General features: G+C 51.3%; 2 protein-coding genes and 2 long non-coding RNA genes across 4 annotated transcripts; 1 reads left to right on the forward strand and 3 right to left on the reverse strand.

Moving 5' to 3' along the window:
• Positions 1 to 8334: 8334 nt before the first annotated feature.
• LOC108963509 (uncharacterized) lies at positions 8335 to 10014 on the reverse strand. The gene is made up of 2 exons (XR_007780011.1): positions 9811 to 10014; positions 8335 to 8533 (listed from the first exon to the last, which is right to left on the reverse strand). It is a non-coding gene; the product is annotated as an uncharacterized LOC108963509 (long non-coding RNA).
• A 1891-nt stretch (positions 10015 to 11905) lies between these two features.
• Positions 11906 to 15274, forward strand: LOC108963508 (MAGE-like protein 2). Its single transcript, XM_050984662.1, is given in 3 exon segments — positions 11906 to 12015; positions 13825 to 14422; positions 14425 to 15274. Coding segments are annotated over 2 exon segments (1104 nt in total). The 5' UTR covers positions 11906 to 12015; positions 13825 to 13846; the 3' UTR covers positions 14953 to 15274.
• A 1151-nt stretch (positions 15275 to 16425) lies between these two features.
• LOC108963483 (uncharacterized) lies at positions 16426 to 18398 on the reverse strand. Its single transcript, XR_001992172.3, has 2 exons — positions 17821 to 18398; positions 16426 to 16798 (listed from the first exon to the last, which is right to left on the reverse strand). It is a non-coding gene; the product is annotated as an uncharacterized LOC108963483 (long non-coding RNA).
• Positions 18399 to 20749: 2351 nt separating this feature from the next.
• LOC103824005 (keratin-associated protein 9-3) lies at positions 20750 to 23188 on the reverse strand. The gene is made up of 2 exons (XM_009099207.4): positions 23052 to 23188; positions 20750 to 21714 (listed from the first exon to the last, which is right to left on the reverse strand). Exon 2 carries the CDS (start codon positions 21659 to 21661, stop codon positions 21104 to 21106), a length of 558 nt encoding a protein of 185 aa, XP_009097455.1. The 5' UTR covers positions 21662 to 21714; positions 23052 to 23188; the 3' UTR covers positions 20750 to 21103.
• Positions 23189 to 26317: the final 3129 nt, after the last annotated feature.

Genomic DNA, 26317 nt, shown 5'->3' on the forward strand with positions numbered 1-26317 from the left:
AGGACTGGAAGGACACGGATGGGGTTGGAATCAGGTGAGGTTTGAGGTCCCTCCCAACCCGACCCCATTGGTGACACCTGAGGGAACCTCTGGTCCCCAAACCTCGGGGACATGTCCTAGCTGTGTCACAGTCCCTGTGTCCCAGGGACATCTTGGGGACACTTGGAGGACACGATGGGGTTTGGAATGAGGTGAATTTTAGGGTCCCTCCCCACCTGTTTGGTGACACTCAAGGACACCCGGACAGGTGAGGTCCCCACACCTTACGGTCACGTCCCAGCTGTGCCACCGTCCCAGCAGCACCTGAGGGACCCAACTCCTCATTTTTAACTCTGAACCACGTCCTGAAACCAAGCTGGGGACACTTGGGGACACTTGGGGACACTCAGAACAGAATGTCATGTAAAATCCCCCCCAATTAATTAATTTAATTATTTGAAACAAACTTCCCTCGCTCCCAAACTCCCCCTTTTTCAGGAGCAAATCTGGGATTCAGACACTCAGCAGAGAACCCTGAGAATCCTCTCCCACTCCAGCACAGAAATTCCAACCAATCCGTTCTAAAATCCTGCCCCAAATTGCATTTTTAATGGGAAAATCAGGAATAAATCTGAATTTCGTAATCCCAGAGTGCTTTGGGTCGGAAAGGGCATCAAAGATCAACTCGACCCCTGCCAGGGGACACCTTCCACTGTCCCCAGTCCCAGCCTGGCCTGGGACACTTCCAGGGATGGGAAATCCATGGAACATCCCGTGCCAGGCTCTTCTCACTCTCACAGGGATCAATTCCTTCCCAAACCCAACCCAAATTCCTTCACTTTCACTTTTACCCCATTCCCGCTTTTCCTGTCGCTCCAGCTCCTGATCAAAGTTCCTCCCGCCACCTTTTCTTGTAGGGCATGCTCTCCCTGGAATCCACCAATCCCACCCCAAAATGAGCTGCTATTTTCCCTAAAACCACCCCGGATCTCTCCCTGGAATCCACCAATTCCACCCCAAACTGAGGTGCTCTTTTTCCTCAAACCACCCCAGACCTTTCCCTGGAAAACACCAATCCCACCCCAAAACGAGCTGGTATTTTCCCTCAAACCACCCCGGATCTCTCCCTGGAATCCACCAATCCCACCCCAAAACGAGCGGGTATTTTTTCCAAAGCCACCCCAGATCCCTGTTTGGAATCCACCAATCCCACCCCAAAACGAGCGGGTATTTTTCCTAAAACCGCTCTGGATCTTTCCCTGGAATCCACCAATCCTACCCCAAAACGAGCTGGTATTTTCCCTCAAACCACTCCAGATCTTTCCCTGGAATCCACCAATCCCACCCCAAACTGAGGTGTTCTTTTTCCTCAAACCCACCCCGGATCTTTCCCTGGAATCCACCAATCCCACCCCAAAACGAGCTGCTATTTCCCTAAAACCGCTCTGGATCTTTCCCTGGAATCCACCAATCCCACCCCAAACTGAGGTGCTTCTTTTTCCTTAAACCACCCCAGATCTCCCCAAACCCAATCCCCAATCCCAAACCCTATCCCACCTGTCCTTGGACCCTTCCTGGGATGGGGAATCTTCTCTTGGCCACCCCACCCAGCCCATCCCCACCCGAATTCCCCATCCCGGTGTCTCCAGAGGTTCAGGGGCCGGGACTCACCCAGCTCCCGGGGGCGGGAAGAGCTTCCAGAGGCGACCCGAGCGTCCCGGCTCCGCCGGAGCTTTTATGGGGCCGCCGGAGGAGCCGCCGGGTCCCGCAAGCCCCGTGGCCCTCCCGGGGTGAGTCGGAGCCGCCGACTCATCCCGACAATGAGTGGTTCCATGTCAGCTTCCCAGAGTAATTACCTCGGGATAATTAATCCTCGGCGGCATTCGGAGCAGCGGCCCAAGCCCCGGGGCTGTTGGTGGGGATGGAAGGCCTGGATGGGGAGGGATGGATTCTCCTGGGGGTTTTTCCCCCACAGGGATGGGGTGGTCCCAGTTGTTGGATTTGGGACAGGTTTTCCATGGGATTCTCCAGCTCTGGGGTTTGGTCTCATCCACCCCTCAAGGCCGGGATTTTGGGGTTGTTTGGCCAAGTTTTGGGTGTGGGTTTCGAGGGAAAAGAGGAAAACAAATCCCCCCCTTGAGGTGGGTGCAGCTCATTATCCATCAAAATCTTCATTTTTTAATTAAAAACTCCAATTCCAGCTCAGTGCTGGTGTCACCATGGATTTGTCCTGGTCCCTCGGGACCATCAGGGAGAAATTGTCCCTCAGCTCCGAGCAGGAAGGGCCTGGATTCGTTCCTGGATTCGTTCCTGATGGAGAATTCCATAATTAAAGGAGGATTTCACCCTCTCTGCTCCTTCCCCCATGTGGGGCACAATTACCCCAGAGCTCCCAAACTTCCTGATTCGTTTTCATCCCCGAGTTATTCGGGGCCTTTCTCCTGGCCACAAAACCCTCCTGGGTGGGGCCATTTCTCTGAGCTCACAAGAAACCACAATTTTTAATCAAAAAAAATTAAAATCTTCAGGCCCTGACCCCTCCCTGTGGGTTTGAGCTCCGTGTTGGTGTCACCAGGGCTGGGCTTTGTTTTGTCCTGGTCCCTCTGAGCTCTGCTGGAGCCAGCAGGGCCAAATTGGCCTTTTTGGGGTTTTTTTGTGTCATAATGAACCCTTAAAAATGCTGAGCAGATTTTGAATGACTTAAAAATCCATCTTCTGCTTTTTTGGGATTATTTTGTGTCATAATGAACCCTTAAAAATGCTGAGCAGATTTTGAATGACTTAAAAATCCCTCTTCTGTTTTTTGGGGTTAATTTTGTCACTGTGAACCCCTAAGAGCACTTGAGCAGATTTTGAATGACTTAAAAAATCCCTCTTCTGTTTTTTGGGGTTAATTTTTGTCACTGTGAACCCCTAAAAGCGCTGAGAAGATTTTTAATGACTTAAAAAATTCATCTCCATTTTTTGGGGTTTTTTTGTGTCACAATGAACCCCTAAAAGTGCTGAGCAGATTTTTAATTACTTAAAAAATCCATCTCCATTTTTTGGGGTTTTTTTGTGTCACAATGAACCCATAAAAGCTCTGAGCAGATCTTTAGTGACCTAAAAAAAGGAATTCCTGGTTTTAGGAGTTTTTTAACCTCTGGAGACACGGAGGTTAAAAAACTCCTGTGAATTCCTGGGGAAGTCACACGGGGCTGGAGGAAGTTCATCAGCTCCTGGAGCTTTTTGTCACCTCTGGCTCCAGGTGTCCCCACCTCTGGCGGGTCCCGGGGCTGTCACCTGTCCCCAGAGCAGCGGGAATGTGGCCCTGGTGACTCTCAGGTGACCGGGACAGGTCAGGCACAGCCCTTGCACAACCAGCTGGGCTGCCACCCCAAAATAAACTTCCTCCAAAAATCACGTGGGAGTTTCTCACTGATTCAACTCCTTATCTCAGACTGACTGAAAAAAAAACCTCACAAAAACAAAAAATGGATTTTTTAAGTCATGAAAAATCTGCTCAAGTGCTTTTAGGGGTTCACAGTGACACAAAAAAAACCCAAAAACAAAAAATGGATTTTTTTAAGTCATTCAAAATCTGCTCAGCAATTTAGGGGTTCACAGTAACAAAAAAAAAACCCAAAAAACAGAAGACAGATTTTTTAAGTCATTAAAAATCTGCTCAGCAATTTAGGGGTTCATAATGACACAAAATAACCCCAAAAAACAGAAGATAGATTTTTTAAGTCATTAAAAATCTGCTCAGCATTTTTAGGGGTTCATAATGACACAAAATAACCCCAAAAACAGAAGATGGATTTTTTAAGTCATTAAAAATCTACTCAACAATTTATGGGTTCATTATGACACAAAATAACCCCAAAAAACAGAAGATGGATTTTTTAAGTCATTCAAAATCTGCTCAGCATTTTTAAGGGTTCATAATGACACAAAAAAAACCCCAAAAAGGCCAATTTGGCCCTGCTGGCTCCAGCAGAGCTCAGCGGGACCAGGACAAAACAAAGCCCAGCCCTGGTGACACCAACACGGAGCTCAAACCCACAGGGAGGGGTCAGGGCCTGAAGATTTTAATTTTTTTTAATTAAAAATTGTGGTTTCTTGTGAGCTCAGAGAAATGGCCCCACCCAGGAGGGTTTTGTGGCCAGGAGAAAAGGCCCCGAATAACTCGGGGATGAAAACGAATCAGGAAGTTTGGGAGCTCTGGGGTAATTGTGCCCCACATGGGGGAAGGAGCAGAGAGGGTGAAATCCTCCCTTTTTCCGGGAATTCTCCATCAGGAACGAATCCAGATTTTCCTGGTCAGCTCCACCTGGACCAGCAGGACTCTGTGGCCTCTCTCCTGCAGGAATCCCTGCTTTGATCCGAAGCCACGATCCCTCCGTGGTTTTCAGCTGCCATTCCTGGAGCTTTGGAACCTCCCTCGGACCAAAAGGAGCATTTCACATCCACACGAACAGAAATCATGGACAGATCCCACTTTTATAAATTTCTATCCATTCCTCCAGGTCTGGAGGGCGGCGGGTGCGACACCAGCAGGAATTTCCACCTGGAAGGGTGGTCAGGTTCTTCCCAAGTGGGAATTCCTGGAGCAGGGCTGGTTTTCCATCTGCTGAGGTTTCAACCCGACGCATTGAAAATTCACCTTTTTTTTTTTTTCCCCTCCCTTCTCTCTCCTTTTGTTCTGCTGCCAGGGTTTCTATTTCTGGAGCAGGGAGGGAGCTCTGCATTCCTGGCGCCTCGCCCTCCAAATCGTTCCTGACTTATTCAAGGTGGGGTGGAGAATCCCCGAGGTCCCACCTGGCTCCTCCCTCCTCCAACCCCTCCCTGCTTTAACTCCTTTCCTCCACCTTCACCTGGTGGGTGAAAAGGGCAGAATTCCAAAATCCCTGAAAAGAATTCCAAGGTCGTCGAGTCCAAGCTCGATTCCCCACCTGGACACCCAGAAAAACGTCCGGGAATTCCTGGGACACCTCCAGGGGTGGCCACTCCAACCCTCCCCGAGCCCCTTCCGAGCCCTTTTCCCTTTTCCAGGAGGAATTTTCCCAAATTTCCAGCCCTGGCACAGCTCGAGGCCGTTCCCTCTTGTCCTGTCCCATTCCCTGAGATCAGATCCCAGATTCCCCCTGGATCCTCCCTTTCTCCAGGCTGAGCCCCCTCCAGCTCCCTCAGGATTTTCCAGAACCTTCTCCAGCTGCTCCAGCCCCTCCGTGTCCATTTTCCACCAGGGGACAGCGGACCAAGGGTCACCCCAGTGTCACCCCAGTGTCACCCCAGTGTCACCCGGGTGTCCCCAACCACCAGAGCGCAGCATTGGCCCACGCAGGCGGCTCCTGGAAAATCCCTTGGGATCCTCCCTCTCCCTCCCTCCCTCCCTCTGTGTCTCCAGGAAAAGTTTAAATTCCGGGTTGGGCTCAGCCCAGTCCCTTCTGGCCGCTGGATCTGGGAAGGAGCAGCAGGGGCCGGGATTGTCCCACCCCACCCAGCAGGACCTGGGGGTCCTGGAACTGTCCCAGCCTCCCAGGGCCTCCTGTTCCCACTGCTGGAAAAGCTGGGATTGATGGGAATGTTGGGAATGTTGGGAGCCCAGAGCCCCTCCAGGATCTCCAGGGAAGCTGGGGAGACTTTTCCTCAGGAACTGCAGGGACAGGACACAGGGGATGGGGACAGAGGGGGAATTTGGGGAGGAATTGTTCCCTGTGAGGGCCTGGTCCAGGGAATTCCATGGATTTCCCACCCCTGGAAGTGTCCAAGGCCAGGCTGGACAGGGCTTGGAGCAGCCTGGGGTGGGGGAAGGTGTCCCTGCCCCTGGGTTGGAACTGGGTGAGATTTAAGGTCCCTTCCCACCCAAAACCATTCCAAAACCATTCCATGATTCAAAACCATTCCAAACCATTCCAAACCATTCCAAACCATTCCACCATTCCAAACCATTCCAAACCATTCCATGATTCCAAGCCATTCCAAACCATTCCACCATTCCAAACCATTCCAAGCCATTCCATGATTCCAAAACCATTCCAAACCATTCCATGCCATTCCAAACCATTCTAAACCATTCCAAACCATTCCAAACCATTCCAAAACCATTCCATGATTCCAAACCATTCCAAACCATTCCAAAACCATTCCGTGATTCCAAACCATTCCAAACCATTCCATGATTTCAAGCCATTCCAAACTCTTCCACCATTCCAAACCATTCCAAGCCATTCCAAACCATTCCAAGCCATTCCAAACTCTTCCACCATTCCAAACCATTCCAAGCCATTCCAAACCCTTCCACCATTCCAGGCAGGGGGCAGGGAGGGAAGGGCAGGGACCAAAGGAAACGTGAGGGGACGAGCAGGGACCGTGCTCAGAGCGATTTCACTAATTTCATTAATTTGTAATTAAAGAGCTGCAGACAAGAAAACTCCTCTCATGATGAGGAAATTCCCGATTTGGGCGATTTGACAGCACTCAGGGCAGAGTGAGAATGAAACTCCTCACCTGGTCCCTCTTGCTTCACCCTGAAAGGGTTTTAGTGCTTAATTAACTCTTGGTTTCTCTAATTAGGAGCTCTTTGTTCTGGGCCAGGCTCGGGGGAGGTTAAGCCTGGCTTTAGGGTCAGAGTAACCCCGGTGACTTCTCAAAGCTCAGCTTTTTTTGGGATTCCCTCAGCGCCTCCATCCATCGGCTCCATCCCTGTGCTGGGATTCCACGGGGAATGAAACCCTGGGATTTGGAGTTTGGCCTCGTGCAGGTGTTGGGATGGAGCAGATGGCGAGCCCGGGGTTGTAATTTTAATTCTTTTAGTGATTCACTCAGCCCAGCTCATGGAACCCATGAAAAAGAGAAAATCCAAGAGAAATCCTTTTGGTTTTTCGCCCCAAAACCAATAATTGCCTTTCCCAGTGGCACCAGGAGCACCACAGATATTCCAGGAAAAAAAAAAAATGGGATTTCATCCTTTTCCAAGAGGTCAGGAAGGCTGAAACCCAGCTGTGCATCCCAGCTCCTCCTTGGGTGACCCCAAGGCTGCTGCACTTTCCAGCAGGTCCTGGAAAAAGCTGGGAAAGGCTGAACTCCAGCAGGTTCATCCCCAGCCAGCTCCGGAGGGGGAATGAAGCAATCGGGAATTGGGCTCTTGGATGGGATGGCTGCTGGAAGAGTTGTGGGGTTCCAGTGAGGCAACCAGAGCCCTGCAGGGAAAATGGGGGATAAATTTAGGCTGGGAATGGGCAGGAGGTTTTCAAGAAGAGAAGAAATTAGGACTAAATTTAGGCTGGGAATTTGCAGGAGGTTTTCAAGAAGAGAAGAAATTAGAGATTCATTTAGGCTGGGAATTTGCAGGAGGTTTTCAAAGAGCACAGAAGAAATTAGGACTAAATTTAGGCTGGGAATTAGCAGGAGGTTTTCAAGAAGAGAAGAGATCAGGGATTCATTTAGGCTAGGAATTGCAGGAGGTTTTCCAGAAGAGAAGAGATCAGGGATTCATTTAGGCTGGGAATGTGCAGGAGGTTTTCCAGAAGAGAAGAGATCAGGGATTCATTTAGGCTGGGAATGTGCAGGAGGTTTTCAGGGAGGAGCCCACGGGGGATTCAGGAACAGGCTGGGAAATCCGAAAATGGGACTCAAAAGCTTTGGGCTGAGGTTTTGGGGGATTTGTGGGGAGGTTTTACAGGAGACTTGAGTCCCTGACTCAGCTGGGAAACTCAGAGTTTTATAGGAGTTGTCTGGATCCCGGGAAGCTCAGGAATCATGGAATTATGGAATGGTTTGGGTTGGAAGGGATCTTAAAAATCATCTCATTCCAACCTCTGCCATGGGACGCCTTCTGCTGTGCCTGGTGGCTTCAGGCTGGAATTGGGCACTTCCAGGGATGGGAAATCCATGGAATTCCCTGGGACCCTCACAGCGAACAATTCATCCCCAAAATCCCACTCAAATTCCCCCTCTGTCGCCCTGACCCCATTCCCTGTGTCCTGTCCCTGCAGTTCCTGAGGAAACGTCCCTCTCCAGCTTCCCTGGAGATCCTGGAGGGGCTCTGGGCTCTCAACATTCCAACATTCCCAGCCAGGAAAAGACCATGGACATTCCAGAAAAAAACAGCCAGGAAAAGGCCATGGACACTCCAGATCCAGTCCTTGGATCCTGCAGCTCTTGGGGGTGTCCAGGGGTTTTTTTTGGGGACCTTAAATCCCAACCTGTGCCACGGGCAGGGACAATTCCCACCCTCCCAGGTGGCTCCGAGCCCCTCCAGCCGGGCCTTGGACACTTCCAGGGAAGCCCCAAAGGTCCCGGGAGTTTGGGCCAGGAGCTCCAGACCGATACCGGGAGATGCTGCAGGTGCTAATTAAGCCATCCAGCAGGTGCTAATTAAGCCTTTGTTTGATGAGTTCACCGCCGTGTCCAGCCCGGAGCTGGACACAACAGCGAGATGGGTGGAGCCGAACCCTGCGGGAGCCCCGGGCCAGGCCGGGCCGGTTCGGCAACTCCTGAGTCACGGCTGAAATCTGGCGGGGCAAAAGTTCCCGAGGATCCTCCCCTGTGTGCACAAAGGTCCTGAATCCTGGCGAAAAAAAAAAAAAAATCAGGGAGAATCCATGAAATCATGAGGGAAAGATCCTCGCTTCCCCCAAAAAATCCCAAAATTTTGGGTGGCAAAAATCAGGGGGTGTCTCTGGAGTCCTGAGGGAAGGGTCCTCACTTCCCAAAAAATCTGATCCTTTCCCCAAATTCTGGGTGGAAAAAAGGTGAGGGAGAATCCTTAGGGTCCCGAGGGAAGGGTCCTCACTTCCCAAAAAAATCTGATCCTTTCCCCAATCCTGGGTGGGAAAAGGTGAGGGAGAATCCTTAGGGTCCCGAGGGAAGGGTCCTCACTTCCCAAAAAAATCTGATCCTTCCAAATCCTGGGTGGGAAAAGGGTGAGGGAGAATCCTTAGGGTCCTGAGGGAAGGGTCCTCACTTCCCAAAAAATCTGGGAATTGCATGAAAATCCCCAAATCTGAGGTGAAAAAAGGTCAAGGGAGCCTCCATGGGGTCTTGGGTGAGGGGTCCTCGCTTCCCAAAATTCGGATCCATTTTTTTGGCAGAGTGAAGCCAAGGAGCTCCGGGACCCTTGGAGACGCCGAGACGCCTCCAGGACATCCCAGATGGAGCCGCCAGCTCCCGTTTGGATCTCCTGGGATAAATCCTGGGAATCACCTGGGAGGTCTCTGATAAATTCGGGATTTGTGGGATCTGGAGCAGCCATTCCCACCTGGGAATGCCGGGCTGGGAATTTCCTTCCCCGTGGTGTCGCCATCCCGGGAATTTGTGGAATATTTGGGACCGACCGGGAGCTCCACGTTCCCTCCATTCCCTCACGTTCCTCCCGTCGTTTTCCCCAAGGTTTGGCTAAAAATAGATTTTTGTGCAATTCCCGGGGATGGGAAGAGCAATTCCACCTCTCCTCCGGGAAAAACGTTCCCTCCCTTTCCAGGGGCTGACTCCGGAGCCTCTTTGGGCAACATCCACAATTTTTGTGCTGAGGTTGCTGCCCGGTGACCTCCGGAGCTTTTCCAGACTGGATCCAAACCGGTTTAAGGTCAGGCCACATCTTCTGATCTCCAGACAGGGTTTAGGATTAGGTTTAGGATTAGGTTTAGGATTAGGTTTAGGTTTAGGTCTCTCCCTCCCAGCCATGGGAAGTGTTTGACTTTAATCCCTGGGCGTTGCAGGTTCCGGGTTTCAATTTGGCACGGAAATATTCCAGAAATCTTTTATTTATTGCTGGAATAAAAATGTCCCGAGCGGGTGGAGGTGTCCTGTCCCTCTCTGGGGCTCTGAGGGATGGACAGCACCCACCTGAGGAGGAGAATTCCCTCGGGAATGTTGCACAAAAATTCGGGTGGAAGGTTGGAGGTGGTGAAATTCCCTGTCCGCTCTCAAACTCGGCTGCTCCGGCCTCGGCGGGGTAAAAACCAGGATCAGGGAATGATGAAATCGTGGAATAATAGAATCAGGGAATCGTGGAATCAGGAAATCGGAAAATCATGGAACCATAAAATCCCAAAGTGATGGAATTAGAGGATCACAGAATCACAAGATCGTGGAATAACAGAGTCAGAGAATCAGAAAATCCTGGAATAAGAGGAGCAGGGAATCGCGGAATGACAGAAGCATGAAATCATGGAACAATAAAATCAGAGACTCCGGGAAAATCAGAGGATCATGGAATGGTTTGGGTTGGAAAGGACCTTCAGGATCATCCCTGTTCCAAGCCCCTGCCCCGGCCAGGGACAATTCCCAGTGTCCCAGGTCTCTCCAAGCCCCATCCAACCTTTCCTCGGACACCTCCAGGAACGGGGCAGTGCCGAGCCCCGAGGTTTTGAGGGGACTCTGATCTCCTTCCCTGCATCTCCCGGTGGGAAGGGCACAATTCCAGGAGCTTATCTCGGTTCCGAGCCCTGCCAGCCTCCAGGCTGCCTCGAAAGCAGCCGGGCAGGTCTGGGAAGTGCCCTAATTCCAGCCTGGAATCGGCACCAGCGGAGCACCAGCAAGGCCTGAGTCAGGCTTTGGGCTTGGGTTGGGGTATTCCCAAAGCTGGAGACTAAAACCGAGCCTATCCCAGAGGGAGCAGCGAGGCAGGACCCAGGGGAAAGCAGGAATTGTACAGACGGGAGAAAATTCCGGAATTTTCCAGCCTTGTGCTGCCGAAGGGTTGTGGAGGGAGGAAGTTGGAGCCGCTTCCAGGCGCTGCCCAGGAATTCCGGGAGGTGACGTGGGACCAGCCCAGCCTGTTGGAAGGGATGGTGTCGGGATCTTGATCCGATAAAAGCTCCGGAAAAGCCGCGGAGACGAGGCCGGGAGAGGCCGGGGATGACCAAAGGTGACGAAATTCCCGTCTGGGTGGGACGTGGTGTCTCCAGGAGCTGTGTCCCAATGGATCCCGGAGATTTGGGGACTGGGATGGGATTTCAGGGGGTTTTCCCACTCCATAAATATCTGGGTTTTGTTCCACCTGCGCTAATCCTCAGGGAATGCACTGCACGCACAGAATTCCCTTCATTTCACCTTTTTAAATTCCCTTCTGGAATTCTCTGGTTCCCCAAATTCCATCTGGGTGGGAAAAATCTTGGAGGTCGTTAAAAATCCCCGGAGATGAACTCAGCTCCCTGCTCCATCACGTTTGGATGGGTGAGAGCTGCATCTCTGCGGAAAATGGGATTTATCCAGAGAATTCCAGGATCACTGAGGATGGAAAAGCCCTCCAAGATCATCGAGTCCATCTTTGGATGGATCAACCCCTTTCCAGGAATTCCTTGGACACTTCCAGTGGTGGCAACTCCAAACCTCGCTGGGCAGGCCCTGACCACCCTTTCCAGGAGGAAATTCCAGGAAATTCCAGGAAATACCTCCTGGTGATTCCAAACTGAAATGAAAATTGAGGGAAATCCATGAAGTTTTTTCCCAAGGAAAACCCAGGGGAGGTTTTGGAATGACCCCTGGATGGGTTGAGGTGGGAATTCCCAACAAATCCCAGGAATTTCAGACATCTGAGGAGGTTTTAGTCATGGAATGACCCCTGGATGGGTTGAGGTGGGAATTCCCAACAAATCCCAGGAATTTCAGACATCTGAGGAGGTTTTAGCTGTGGAATGACCCCTGGATGGGTTGAGGTGGGAATTCCCAACAAATCCCAGGAATTTCAGACATCTGAGGAGGTTTTAGTCATGGAATGACCCCTGGATGGGCTGAGGTGGCACCAAACCCCACCAAGCCCCCAAACCTCAACGGGGTCTCCAAGAACTCCATGATCCCGAGGCTCTGACCTTTATCCAGGGAGAAATCCCACGGTTGAGCGGGATTAGTCAGGGGAACGAACTCAGAATCCTCTCTGGAAAGTGCCTACGTGTAAAACCCGGCCGGGCAAGGTTCTTGTGAAAGAATGAGCTCATCAGCCGGGAGGACTCATTCCCAGAAGGCAGGGCTTCCAAACCCTATAAAAGATCCCAAATCTCCCCTCTGCAGCATCCACTCCGCTCCCGCTGCTCCCTCGGCACCGGCTGGGTGAGTCCCGGAATGCCGAGGTTCCTCAGGGAGCTTTGGGATTGGGGATCCCGAGGTTCCTCAGGGAGATTTGGGATTCAGAGCTCTGAGATTTCTGGGGAGGTTTGGGATGGAGAATATCGAGATTTCTGGGGAGGTTTGGGATTGAGAATATCGAGATTTTTGGGGATATTTGGGATTGAGAATATCGAGATTTTTGGGGAGGTTTGGGATGGAGAATATCGAGATTTTTGGGGAGATTTGGGATTGAGAATATCGAGATTTTTGGGGAGGTTTGGGATTGAGGATATCGAGATTTTTGGGGATATTTGGGATTGAGAATATCGAGATTTTTTGGGGAGGTTTGGGATTGAGAATATCGAGATTTTTGGGGAGGTTTTGGGATTGAGAATATCGAGATTTTTGGAGAGGTTTGGGATTGAGAATATCGAGATTTTTGGGGAGGTTTGGGATTGAGAATATCGAGATTTTTGGGGGAGGTTTGGGATTGAGAATATCGAGATTTTTGGGGGATATTTGGGACTGGGAATCCTGGGATTTTTGGAGAGGTTTGGGATTCAAAGTTCTGAGATTTTGGAGGGGATATTTGGGATTGAGAATCCCAATTTTTGGGGGGATATCTGGGGTTCTGCCTTTCAGGAAGGGTTGGATTTGGGATACGTGGAGGGTTCCTGGAAAGGAGGGAATTTGTGGGCGTTGGGGCAGCCTGGAAATGGCACTGGAAGGCAAATTAAGACTGAGCCTAAATCTGAGGGTAATTAAGCCCTAAATTAGACCCTTCCTGAGGCACGGATCAGATGGAATTCCGTGGGTTTAAGGGCGAATCTCCTCCCTCCAGGGAAGGACACCAAACCCTCTCCTGCCAAACTGATTTTCCTGTGATTTTAGAACCAAAATGTTTCGCAAACTTCCATTTCACCCAGGAATTCCTTGGGAAGAGGCAAATTTGGGAGCAAGAGGGCGCTGCAGGGAGACAAGGAGTGAAAATATTCCCCGTGTGCCGCCTCACCCGTGTCAGGAACAAGATCTTAATTAATTAATTAATTAATCAAGGTCTTATCAGATGTTAAAATAATAATAATACTAATAAAAGGGAAGAGAGGAGGGAATTGGCTGTGAGAGGAGCTGGGAACCCCCCGGGGAAAGGAGGAGGAATTTCCCCTCTCTCTGCCTTGGGGAGTTCAAATCCCTTTTGGAATTCTCACCTTTCACTCCTGCCCTTGGATTTTAAAAAGCGGCAGCGCAGGAATTCCCGAGGTCCTGGCGAGCCTTCAGCGACCACAAAATTGTCCCCAAATTGTCCCCAAATTGTCCGGGAGGAGAAATCCGCGCTGCCCGCTCTGACTCAGAGGGGACAGCGGTGACAATCCCGGACCTCGGGGACGCTTTATCCCGGGAATTCCCTCCCAGGGACCCTTCCAGGGTCACCCAAACCTCCGGCATTGTCACCCGGAGCAGGGTGAGACCGGAGCTGGAGGAGGAGCTCTCCGCTGGGAATTTAACCCTCAGCTCGCCGGAGCCTGGAGAATCCTCCCGTGGCCTTCCAAATTCCAAGGAAAAGCTGAAATTCGAGGGGGGAAAAGCAGGAATTATTTCGGGTTTAGCAGCCCAAAACACCCCCTGGGCCCCACATTTATATTCTTTTTTTTATTCTGGCGCACCAAAGGTCCTGAAATGTTCGGGTTTAGCCTGGGGAAGCCAAGGGCAGAAGGGGAAAACTCGGCTTTGTTAAATTTTAACACGTTTTTCAGAATTGCCTCACCCTCGTCCCGGTAACACAAGAAATTCCCATTTTTTTTTCCCCCCCAGGTGATCCCGTTTTCCCGCAGAGATGTCTCTGAACCAGATGCAAATCAAGCAGGAGCTGCAGCTGCCCCCCGGGTTGGGTAAAACCACCCCAAAACAGAGCCCGGAGCATCCCCAAATCCCGGTGCCCTCCCCCTGCCCCGAGCCGCTCCCGGCAGCGGCGAAATTCCCGGAAAAGGCGATCCCAGAACCGGGAAAAGGAGAAGCTGCGGTGCCCCAGGAGCAGCAAACCCAAATCCCCCGGGAATTCCCGACCCCCGAAGCTGATCCGCGCCTGGAGGAGAAATCCTGCTCGGAACCGAAGTGGGAGGTCAGGGAGATCCCGGTTCCCGTTCCCGTTCCCTGCGCCCAGGAGAAGCAGCAGCGCCAGGAATTCCCGGTGTCCATCCCAGAAAAACAGGAGCGCAAGGAATTCCCGGTGTCCATCCCGGAAAAACAGGAGCGCAAGGAATTCCCGGTGTCCATCCCAGAAAAACAGGAGCGCAAAGAAATCCCGGTGTCCATCCCAGAAAAACAGGAGCGCAAGGAATTCCCGGTGTCCATCCCAGAAAAACAGGAGCGCAAGGAATCCCGGTGTCCATCCCAGAAAAACAGGAGCGCAAAGAAATCCCGGTGTCCATCCCAGAAAAACAGGAGCGCAAAGAATTCCCGGTGTCCATCCCAGAAAAACAGGAGCGCAAGGAATTCCCGGTGTCCGTCCCTGACCCTGTCCCGTGTTCCCAGGAAAAGCAGGAATGCAAGGACAGCCCTGTCCCCATCCCAGTCCCAGAGCCCACCCCCTGTTCCCAGGAAAAGCAGGAATTCCAGGAGATCTCGGAGCCCACCCCGCATTTCCAGGAAAAGCAGGAATTCCAGGAGATCTCAGAGCCCATCCCCTGTTCCCAGGAAAAGCAGGAATTCCAGGAGATCCCGGTGCCCACCCCGCATTCCCAGGAAAAGCAGGAATTCCAGGAGATCTCAGACCCCACCCCCTGTTCCCAGGAAAAGCAGGAATTCCAGGAGATCCCGGTGCCCACCCCGCATTCCCAGGAAAAGCAGGAATTCCAGGAGATCCCGGAGCAGCGCTCCCTTCCCGAGAAATTCCCTCCCCTGGAGCAGCAGCTGGAGCAGCCCGGCCCGTGGCAGAAATAGAGGGAAAATCCCGATCCCGGGGATTTTCTCCCTGAATCCAGAGGTTTTTCCAAGCCTTTTGTTGTTGTTGTGGTTGGTTTTTTTTTAACCCCTGCAGAGCTTTTGTCAGGAATTCCTTCCAGCCTCCCCTCCCCTAACGCCTTGTCCTTTACTAACAGGGAATTCCCGTCGGGAATGCTTTTCCAGCAGGGCTGTAGCTCCCCTTCCCAAATTCCTGCCCTTTTTCCCCAAATCCCGCGGCCCCAAAAAGCCCCCCCAGAAAAGAATCATGGAGCAAGTTAATGAATTTAAAATTAAAAAAGCCCCAAATCCAGGGAAAGGCTCATCCCCTTTTTCCTGCCTTTTCCCCCCTGGATTCCTGCCTGGAATTTGAGAAGTTTTTCCCTATAAATATTCAGATTTCTTGAGGAATTTTCTGCCAAAACTTCCCCAATCGGGAATTAGGACTGAATAAAAAATAATCCTTTAGGACTGAGGGAGAAAAAAAAGAAGATTTTTTTTAGGATAGATCCGATTTAGGGTGGAATTAAAAAGAATCCTTTAGGATTGAGGGGAATAAAAGGAAAAATCCCAGGATAAATCCGAGCTCGAATTTCCTCGGAGGTGTCAAAGAACAGGTCAGGCCGTGAATATCCCGTAATTACCCAAATTTATGGATAATTAACTCCACTCCAGACATGTTTGGGAAGGGATTAACCCCGGGCGTGGCGCAGACGGGATCAAGGAGGAATTCCAGCCGGGAATGTTTCGCCACCCGTCGGGGTTTGGGACTCGGTCTCGTGATTGTTTTCGGCTGCTGTTGGATCCAGGATTTATCGCACTGTGAAAATTCCACAATAAAAGCCACTTTCAGAGTTCGGGGAATTTTTGTTCCTAGTCGTGGGGGGGGGTTTTAAATGAAATTTTGGGAATTTTTGTGCCAAGTTTTGGGGATTTTTTAATCAAGTTTTGGGAAGTTTTATACTGAGTTTTGGGGGGTTTTTATATCAAGATTTGGGGATTTTTTTAAATCAAATTGTGGGAATTTTTATACCAAGTGTTGGGAAATTTTTGTACCAAATTGTGGGAATTTTTAATCAAGTTTTGGGAAGTTTTATGCTGAGTTTTGGGGGGTTTTTATATCAAGATTTGGGGATTTTTTTAAATCAAATTGTGGGAATTTTTATATCAAGTGTTGGGAATTTTGGTACAAAGTGTTGGAAATTTTGGTACAAAGTGTTGGGAATTTTGGTACCAAGTGTTGGGAATTTTTATACCAAGTTTTGGGAATTTTGCTACCAACTTTTGGGAATTTTTAAATCAAGTTTTGGGGATTTTTAATGGCTTCTCCTGCAGCAGATGGAGAGGAGGCTCAGCTTGCAAAAGCCGAGGTTTGTGTGTGCTTAAAGTTGGTATTTCAGGGGAAAATCAAAGAGAAAAAGAAGGGAAAGTGGGAGAGGAGCACCAAGAAAAACACCAGGAAGGAACCACCAGGTCATTCCATCATTTTATTGCACCACATCCCAAATTAAACTCGGAATTAAAACCATTTATCATTTTTGAGCCTTAATTAAGCGCCGTCTCGTGATGAGGCAATTCCTGGCAAGCGAAGCAGGAGGCTGCAGGTCTGGAGACGTTCCCAGAGCCAGGAGAGGTGGGAAAAGCAGGATTTGGGATTTTGGGATGGCTCCTACTTCTGCTTGGAGCATTGCTGCTGCTGCTGCTGCTGCTGGGGAGGCTCTTCACGGCCTGGCCTTTGGAGGCCTGGCTTTGCTGGACCCCCTTGGGAAGGGCCCCGCACTTCTGCTGGCACTGGGCCGGGATCTGCTGCGGCTGCTTCTGCTGCTGGGACATCCTGGGATGGATCCTGGAATTCAAAATCAGGCAGAGAACTGAGCCCTTTTTAGGTTTAAATTCGCCCTTTTTGGGGTGTTGAGGTTCCCGGCGCTGCCTCGGCTTCGACCCCGCTGGTTTAAACTTAATCCCAGTCCTAATCCAGGCAGCTCCTGGGATTAAATCCCTGAAGTCTGAATTTTGGGGAGTTGTTTCCCGTCCCTTATTGGGATTTTTTTGGATCCCATCCCATTCCCTGCGGGATCGGGGAGTGGCTGTGCCTAAACCGAGGATCAGAGGCAAAACCCAGCCTAACAAAGCCAGGGAAAGGCTGCAGAGCTGGAGAGGACACAAACAGCACCAGGGGTTTTCCTTCCTTCCCTCTGCTCATTTTTTCCTGGGAATCTCGACTTTAAAAAGCTCAGGAAAAAAAAAAAAAGTGGATTTGGAGGAAAGCTGGACTCAAGGAGAAGCTCCAAGAAAAGCAGCCAGAGAGGAGCAGAAAACTGGGAAAAATCTCAGGACTGGGAGTTTTGGCAGGGAAAAATCCTTTTGATAGCAATCCCAGTACTGGATGCCAATCCCAATATTTGATAATATTCCCAATATTTGATAACATTCCCAATATTTGATACCAATCCCAATATTTGATACCAACTTTTGGAACCACCACGCCTCTGCCCCGGCTCCTTGAGACCCCCCCAGAGCAGGAGCCACTCCCAGGGCCATGAAATTCAGGGGGGAGGTTGAGGATTTTATCCAAGGAAACGGAACCAGAACCCCCGGAAATCCGGGAAGTTGTTCCACCATCTGCCCATGGGTGCCAACCTCTGGTTATCCACAGGATTCCTATCAATCCCAGAAAAATCATCTCAGGTCCCAAACCACCAGCTGGAGCCTCAAAACCCCCCAAATTCCATAAAATGGTTTTCCACACGTGGCAGGTGGAATTTTTTGGGGGGAGACAACCCCAGTTTGGGGGGAAAAAAGGGCAAAAAATCCCATTTTTCCCAGCCTGGGGCACCAACCCAGGGAGAGGGGCAGGGAAGGACTCACCTGGCGCGTCCTGCTGGAGGAGGGAGCTCAGGAGGAGCCGCTGCGGGTGTGGAGCTGCCCCGAGGAGCAGCTTTTATATCCCTCAGGAAGGGCCGATGACTCCGGGTTAAACTCGGTGACCAGAATCTTTCACAACCGGAACCGGCTCCGCTCCCACCTCCTGGACCGCAGTCAAAGCCCGGCTTGGGGAGATTCCCTCCTCTCCCACCTCCTGTTCTTCACCCAGGGCACACCCAGGGCTGCTCATGGTGATTTGTTCATAATTCGTTAATAATTTCTTAATAATTGGCACCGGCCCAGTTCCGGGCAGAGATCCCACAAAGAACCGGCAGCTGGGAGAACCCAAATCCACTCGGGAAGGAGTTTTGGGGTAATTTAGGCTGGGAGCACCTGGAGAAGTCTGGGTGGGGTTGGGAATCTGTCCTGTCTCCTGGGAAAGGCACCAGATCCCAGTTTGGAACCTGAAAAGGAACCAGATCCCAGTTTGGAACCTGGAAAGGAACCAGATCCCAGTCTGGAACCTGGAAAGGAACCAGATCCCAGTCTGGAACCTGGAAATGCACCAGATCCCAGTTTGGAACCTGGAAAGGCACCAGATCCCAGTCTGGAACCTGGAAAGGCACCAGATCCCAGTTTGGAACCTGGAAAGGCACCAGATCCCAGTCTGGAACCTGGAAAGGCACCAGATCCCAGTCTGGAACCTGGAAAGGAACCAGATCCCAGTCTGGAACCTGGAAAGGCACCAGATCCCAGTTTGGAACCTGGAAAGGAACCAGATCCCAGTTTGGAACCTGGAAAGGAACCAGATCCCAGTCTGGAACCTGGAAAGGAACCAGATCCCAGTTTGGAACCTGGAAAGGAACCAGATCCCAGTTTGGAACCTGGAAAGGAACCAGATCCCAGTCTGGAACCTGGAAAGGAACCAGATCCCAGTCTGGAACCTGGAAATGCACCAGATCCCAGTTTGGAACCTGGAAAGGAACCAGATCCCAGTCTGGAACCTGGAAAGGCACCAGATCCCAGTCTGGAACCTGGAAAGGCACCAGATCCCAATCTGGAGCCTGGAAAGGAACCAGATCCCAGTTTGGAACCTGGAAAGGAACCAGATCCCAGTTTGGAACCTGGAAAGGAACCAGATCCCAGTTTGGTTCTGGATTTTGCTCTTTCCCTCCTCTAATTCCCATCCCCAAAACAAGAATAATTTTTTTTTTTAATTTTTTTCCTCCCCCCAAGAAATCAGGAAGATTTTCCAGGCTCCTCCACCTGGAGCCTGATGAAATATCCCGAATTTATTGCAAATATCCCGGGAATTCCAGCAATTCCCGGCGCTAACCGCAGCTGGTGCCTCAGGGCTTGGCCACAGGAAACGTTGGGAGCACAGCAGGTCCCTCCAGGATTTTCCAGGTGCTCCCTGTTCCCAGGGACAATGGAAAAATTCCATTTTCAGGCGCAGGTGATGGATGAGGATGGTCCAGAATCAGGGGACTCATGGGGGGGAGGAGCTCCATGTGATTCCTGATTTAAACCTTTTCCATGATTCATGGTTTAAACCTTTCCCAGGCCTCCAAGAGCTTGGATCCCCAACAATCTGGAGGAATTTGAGGCACAAATTCCTCATTTCCCCATCAGTTTTCCTGGGAATATCCACTCCAGGTGTGTTCAGGTGGAGGGGTTGGGGTTTTTTTTCCCATAATTCCTGACTAAAACCTTTTCCATTCCCCCAGGATGTCACAAAAGTGGCACCTCCAGGGCAGAGCTTGGATCCTCATGGATTTGGGTTCCTCGGGAGGAATTTGAGGTGCAGATCCCTCATCCCCCCCCACCCAATTTCCTGGGAATTCCTGGCCCAGGTGTGGGGTTGTTCTCCCTGATTCCTGACACCTTTTCCGTGCCACACCGGTGTCACCTCCGGGTGGCTCCTGAGGCAGATCCTCAAATTCCACGGAGGAACTCGAGCTGCTGATTCCTCACTTCCAATTTTTGGGCGGAATTCCCGCTCCTGCTTTGCCTCTCGGGTGTTTGCCTTCCCCAGCTGGGTTTTTTTTGCCTGCCTGAGGGTGTCACCTCCTGGTGTCACCTCCTGGTGTCACCTCCTGGTGTCACCTCCTGGTGTCGACAGCCAGGGACACAAAGAGGAACCTGCTCGTCCCCTCCCCACCTGCCCATTAAAAAGGCGATTTGGAAACGCTGCGGGCACGCCCCCGAGTAGGAATATCTCTCTTTTCTTCTCCAGATTAAGTGCTCCCCACCCTTCCCGTAATGAGGGGGTAGGTGGGGAGAGATTTCAGCATTCCCAGACGTGGAAATGGCGTGGCCAGCACGGGAAGAAAGCCACAGGCACAGCCCGGGACACAGTGGGAGATTTATCTCTGAAATTTGGGGTTTTTATTGTGTTTAACTCCCACCAGACCATGGGGTCACCTTCAGCCTCAAACTTATCCAGAATAAAGGTGGAAGAGACTTAAATTTATTTAAAATGTATTCATTTGTTAAAATATTTATTTATTTAATTTAATTTATTGATTTAAATTTAATTTAAATAATTAATTTTATTGATTTAAATTTAATTTAAATCATTAAATTTAATGATTTAAATTTAATTTAAACTGTGCCTTCCGGGTGTTCAATTCCTTAATTAATTTAAGGCTTTCTTCGATTTAAATTCGCCTTCCAAAATCCCAGACTGTGAAGACCAAAATTCTCTCTCTGAAAATCAAATTTCTACCAATAATTTCAAGCATCTCTCAGAAAAGAATTGACCAGACGATGATTTCCTCGTCAAATTAGTAGGAATTTCTCCACATTAAAATGTTTTTTTTTTACTTCGGGCACAAAACCCTCCCCAACCGCTTTGAAAACAGAAATTTGGGAAGATATTTTGGGGCCTGAAGTGGTGGAAATGGGGAGAAAAAAGACAAAAGACAGCTGGTGCCATCGATGGTCATTTTTTATTGCTGCACAGAGGATTTACAAGACTGAGAAGAGACAAGAGGAGAACGGGAAGGGAAAAACATCGACCTCTTCCACCACCAGCTGCTGACAGCGCTCCCTGGGATTCCCAACGCTAAAATATTGGGAATACCGGCGGGAAAAGGCTGGGATGGCAGGAGCAGAAGAGAAAACACAGGGAGCACTCAGAGAGGAAACGTTTCCCAGGACGAAGACAAGGTGGGACGATCAGAGCAGGACGTCGCGTTGCCGATGGGTCTGAGCCGAGTTTTCCATCCCGAACCCGCGGCTTCGGCTCCTCGCGGTCACCGGAGCCGCCGTCGGGGCCCGGGGATCAGCAGGGGTGGGAGCAGGGCTCCAGGCACACGGCCTCGCACGACTCCACGCACTTGGTGCTGCAAACCTCGGCCTGGCACTGCTCCACGCACTTGGTGACACAAGGCTCGGGGCACTGGGCGGGGCACTGGGTGGCACAGACGTCCACGCACTGAGGGGCGCAGCTGGTGGAGCACTGGGTGGCACAAACATCTACGCACTGAGGGGCGCAGCTGGTGGCACACTGGGTGGCACAGACGTCCACGCACTGAGGGGCGCAGCTGGTGGCACACTGGGTGGCACAAACGTCGGCGCACTGCGGGGCGCAGACCTCGACGCACTGGCTGGAGCAGGGCTTGGCGCAGACGTCCACGCACTGCGGGGCGCAGGTGGTGGCACACTGGGTGGCACAGGGCTCCACGCACTGGGTGACACAGGTGGTGGGGCACTGGGTGGCACAGGGGGCCTGGCAGACCTCGACGCACTGGGTGGCGCAGGGCTGCGGGCACTTGGCGCACTTCTGCAGGCAGGGAGGGGGCAGGCAGGGCTGCTTGCACTGCTCGTAGTAGTAGGACATCTCGGGGAGGTGCTGGGGCAGCAGGAAAAAACTGGGAAAAAGCTGGGAAAAAGCTGGGAAAGAGACAAAAACAAAATGATCAGGATGTCGGTGCGTGCTTATCGAGGCGCGACTCACGGTGTGAGGTCTCGGTGGGTTCGTGTTCGGCTGAGGAAAGGAATGTTAGGAAAAGATCCTGAGTCCAGGATTCCTGGGTTCTGGAGCTGGAAAGGACCCACAAGGGTCTCATCAAGTCCAGCTTTTCAGGGAACGGCTCCTGCAGGGATCAGATCTGTGAGCTCGGCGTTGTGAGCCAATCCCAGGGGTTTTCATGGAATTAACGCTGCCAGAGAGCCCCTTCCTTCATTGGGAACCTGTTAGGAAGCCTTGAGCCACAAATCCCGAATTTTACGGGATTGCCAACTTTGTGGAAGCCATAACTCAAAAATACTCCAGGTTCTCCTATTCCCAGTTCCATCAGCAGATGTTCCAGGGCTCGTCTCTTCCTTGCCAGATCCTCACGCCCACCTGGGCACGTCCCCCGGGCTGGGAATTCCCAACCACAAAGCCCAGAGGCCACAGATCCTGCCATTATCCTATGGAATCATGGGATGGTTTGGGTTGGGAGGGATCTCAAAGATCATCTCGCTCCAGCCCAGACCACGTCGCTGCAAGACCTGTCCAACCTGGCCTTGGACACTTCCAGGGATGAGGAATCCATGGAATAACCTGGGCCCTCACAGTTTCTTCCCAATCTCCAACCTAAATTTCCCATATTTCAATGTAAACCCATTCCCTGTGTCCTGTCCCTGCAGTTCCTGAGGAAAAGTCCCTCTCCAGCTTCCCTGGAGCCCCTGCAGATCCTGGACCTGAGGTCTCCAGAGGCTGAACATTCCCAGCTCTCCCATCCTGATGATCCTCCAGATCCTGGGATTTTTGGGGGGATTAATGGGGCTGATCCATCCACGAGGGAAGGGCTGGCCCAGAGGCTGCAGCTCCCATTTCCAGCTCATTTCCTCCTCTTGGCTCCTCCCAGAGGTCTCCCCCGGCTTTGCCTGCAGGAATTCTGCAGTTCCCTCCTTCTGGATGGAGCCTCTTCCCACCCATCCCGTTTGAAGTCCCAGGAGCTGCTCCACAGCATCCATTAATTTATTTAATTCCCAGCCTTAACGAGGCAGGAGCAAATGAACCAGGACGGAACAGGAGGGAGGAGGAGAAGCAGCCGCAGCTCCGGAGGAGGCGACATCTCCAAGCTCCTCCAGGCAGAGCAAACCCGAAATAAAATCCCCAATTCCAGGACAAATCCCAGAAGAGAAGCACAGGAGCGAAGTTCTCCCGGGTCCTGGAGTGAGCTCTCTTTTCCACGAGATATCCTGATAAAAATTCCCTGATAAAGCCAAGGAGGACTTACCGGGTCACCGGTCCTGGCGAGCGACGGAGAAGCCAAAGGAACTGGCGGGATCCTCGGAACCCAAACCTTTTATACGGCCGGAGTGGCGTCAGCTCCGGAAACGCGGGAGCCCAGGGGGATGGACACTGACCACAAACTGCCCCGGCAGGCTCCACCTCCACATGCTTTGCATGTTTGTTTGTCATCCTAATTTTTGGTGGAAGCCCTCTTCCAGGAAAGCAGGTGATGCTGAGCCAGCCGCGCTCTCCCGTGCCGGTCATGCGGTTCCCAGCGGGAATGGCGGAGTCATTAAAAAAAGACAAACCAGCGGGTGCTGAATTAATTGGTTTTCAGAAAGGGATTTAATGCGCTGGGACGTTTCCGTGGCCTTATTTCCATAAATGTTGGGTTTTGATACCTGGAGTTTTTCCAACCTGGGATGGCTGTTATTAGGGAAGATGGATAATTAATTGGATTTACTATGAGAAATGCCCTGTCCTAATTCTCATGGAAAGGCACAGCCAATCCTCCAGCGCTCCCACAAAACCTTGAGGTCCCTGTTTTCCTGATAAATTAAATTATTTCACTCATCCAACCCATTCCCCTCCATGGATTAACACCAATTAATTCCAATCTTGGAAATTCCAGTGGGGACACAACTCCAGCTTTTTTGAGGAACACCTCAAGCCATTCAAGGCAGAGAGTAATCCTCATTTTAAAGACCTTTTTCCCTCACAGAAAAGTACAAAAGGCTCCAGTTTAAGTGGGATTTAGGCTCGGGATACAATTTTTATTAAAGTTTTGCTGATTATGGAAAAATCCACCTTTCTCCCAGATATTCCAATCACGGAGATGGGAACGTGACCATCACAAAAATGCGAAATAGGGGGAAAAAAAACCCACCCCAAAACCAACCAACCCAGCACGAGCAGCACGTCCTGTTCACGCCCCAAACCCGGAGTCTCCCGGAGAATTCCAGGCCCCAGCACCGGCTCCTTCCCAGCGCTCGTACTGGAATTCCACCCGGGGCTGACGGATCTCCACGGGGCTTTTGGCCACCTCACGGGTGCCTCAGCTTTTCCACACACTCAGCTCCCCACGTGCAACTTTGTCCCCCTTCCCCAGAGGCTCCGCTGCCCCCGAGGGTTTTCCGGGGACGAACTGGGACTGGCAGAGTGTGGTTTGCTCCTCTTAAACACCTCCTTTGTCACAGGAGGAGAAACTGCACCCGGCAGAGCTCGGATTTGGGAGCTGAATTTTTAGGCAGGTGAATCCCTCCTCATTTTCTCCTCCTCAGGCTGCCGGGTGTGGAAATTTCCCCCCAGAGCCGCTTCCAACTCTTATCTTCCCGAGGAATATCCCATATTCCGGTTGGAACAGCTCCTCATTATCTCCTCGTGCTCCAGGCTCACCTCAAAACCATCTCTGAGGACCGGTCCTGCACCTCCCTTTCTACCCCGAGTTGTTTTACACCCTGTTGTTAACTCTGATTAGCAGGAAATTGGGGCCTTCCAAGAGTGGATTATTTCGGGAGACGTAAAGGGACCCGCGCTCGGCCACGTGGGAACGTCACGGGGCCGGATCGTTATCCCTAATTAGCACTCATTTGGGAACTTCCATTACGTTTATGGGCAATTGGAGTCCTTGGAGTCGTCACGTTGGGGTCGGTGAGTCAGGACCCCACAGCGACGTCCTCCGGTGGCTCCGGTGACTCCTCCATGGCAGGTCGGGCCTTCCAGAGGGAATTCCGTGAGGGAATTCCACGAGGGCGGCACCCCCAGCTCCAAGGGTCCAGTGCCGTCCTGTGCTGAAGGGCCCAAGATTTTCCAGGATCCCAAAATCCCTGAGATTGGGAAAGATCTCCCGGAACGTCGAGTCCAAGCTGTGTCCAACCCGCCTTGGTCATCCCGAGGAATCTCCAGGAATTCCTCGGACACCTCCAGGGGCGGCCACTCCAACCCTCCCTGAGCTCCTTCCCAGGCCTGCCCACCCTTTCCAGGAGGAATTTTCCCAAATTTCCCACCCTGAGCCTCCCCTGGCCCAGCTCGAGGATGTTTCCTCTTGTCCCATCCCCATTCCCTGGGATCAGATCCCAAATCCCCCCAGCAGATCCCAAATTCCCCCTGGATCCCCCTTTCCTCCAGGCTGAGCCCTCCCAGCTCCCTCAGGATTTTCCAGACCCTTCCCCACCCCTGGACAGGCTCCAGCCCCTTCCCATCCCTCTTTCCATGATTCTCCAGACCTGGACACGGGGTCAAGGTCCGACCCCTCCAACCCAAAATTCCCATTTTCCCGAGCAAGAAAAGGAATTTTTTTCTGTGTGTTTCGATCGATTCTCACGGAAATCAGGGATTCTCCCCGTTTTCCTGCCCAAACTCTCCTGGTTCCAATTAACCCTCCCGGGCCTTCATCAGACCCAACTTTCCCCTCTCCTCATTCCCACAAGGACCTGTCGAGGTGGGAGGGTCTGACCCAGCTCCAGGGCAGTGTCCAGGTGGCTCCGGGAACCCTGGAATTTTTGGGATGCCAGGAGGATGAGAGGAGAGGACATCAAGCCTCACCTGGGTGTGAGTGGCTCCTCCAGTCCGTGCCCGAGGGACAATTTGGACCCAGAGGTGACAGGAACCCAAATCCCGCCATTCCGGCCTCTTTTCCTGTTTACTCCGGAAGGTGAGCGCTCAGGGAAGAATGACAATTAGCACCTGACTAATTAAATCTGGGAAGGAGGAACTGGCTGTGGTTACAGAATAAAAAAATTAAAATATTCCTCACCTCTTTTATCTCTTTGGCTTCTTTGCTTTGATTTTCTCCCTTTTTTTCCGGAAAAATCTCTGGATTCCCTCGGGATTATTTTTTATTTTAGTGGATAAAGTTGCTTTGATCTCCATGGAAATTTTAGAGCTCACCTGACAGAGGAACCAGAGGGATTCTACAACATTTCCTGGCAGTTAGCAGCAGTTTTCTGCTTGTTTTAATTTCACAGGTGTGGAATAAACACCCAGGAGGTCACACGGGAAGAATTCCTGTTTGGTTTTTTTTCCCCTGGAAATGATCCTTCTGCTCTCTGCTGCTCCGAGATGATTTAAATCTGAATTTTATGGACATGTGAAGGATGAAATACCCTGCCAGCGCCACGCCAGAAGGGAAAAATTAATCCAAAAGCCATTTTTTCCCCCACCTACATTTTATTTCCCAGAAAACCGAGGGATTTGGGAGCAGGAGCGAAGGGCGGAGTTGCTCGCACAGAATTTTAAGGAGTTTTAGAGGAGTTTTGGAGCCCAACGAAA

This window comes from Serinus canaria, chromosome 25, assembly GCF_022539315.1.
Source record: "Serinus canaria isolate serCan28SL12 chromosome 25, serCan2020, whole genome shotgun sequence".
NCBI classification, from domain to species: Eukaryota; Metazoa; Chordata; class Aves; order Passeriformes; family Fringillidae; genus Serinus; species Serinus canaria.

Bases quoted from the DNA above. Each gene is read 5' to 3' on its own strand.
- LOC103824005 (XM_009099207.4), bottom strand. From the start codon at position 21,661: ATGTCCTACTACTACGAGCAGTGCAAGCAGCCCTGCCTGCCCCCTCCC.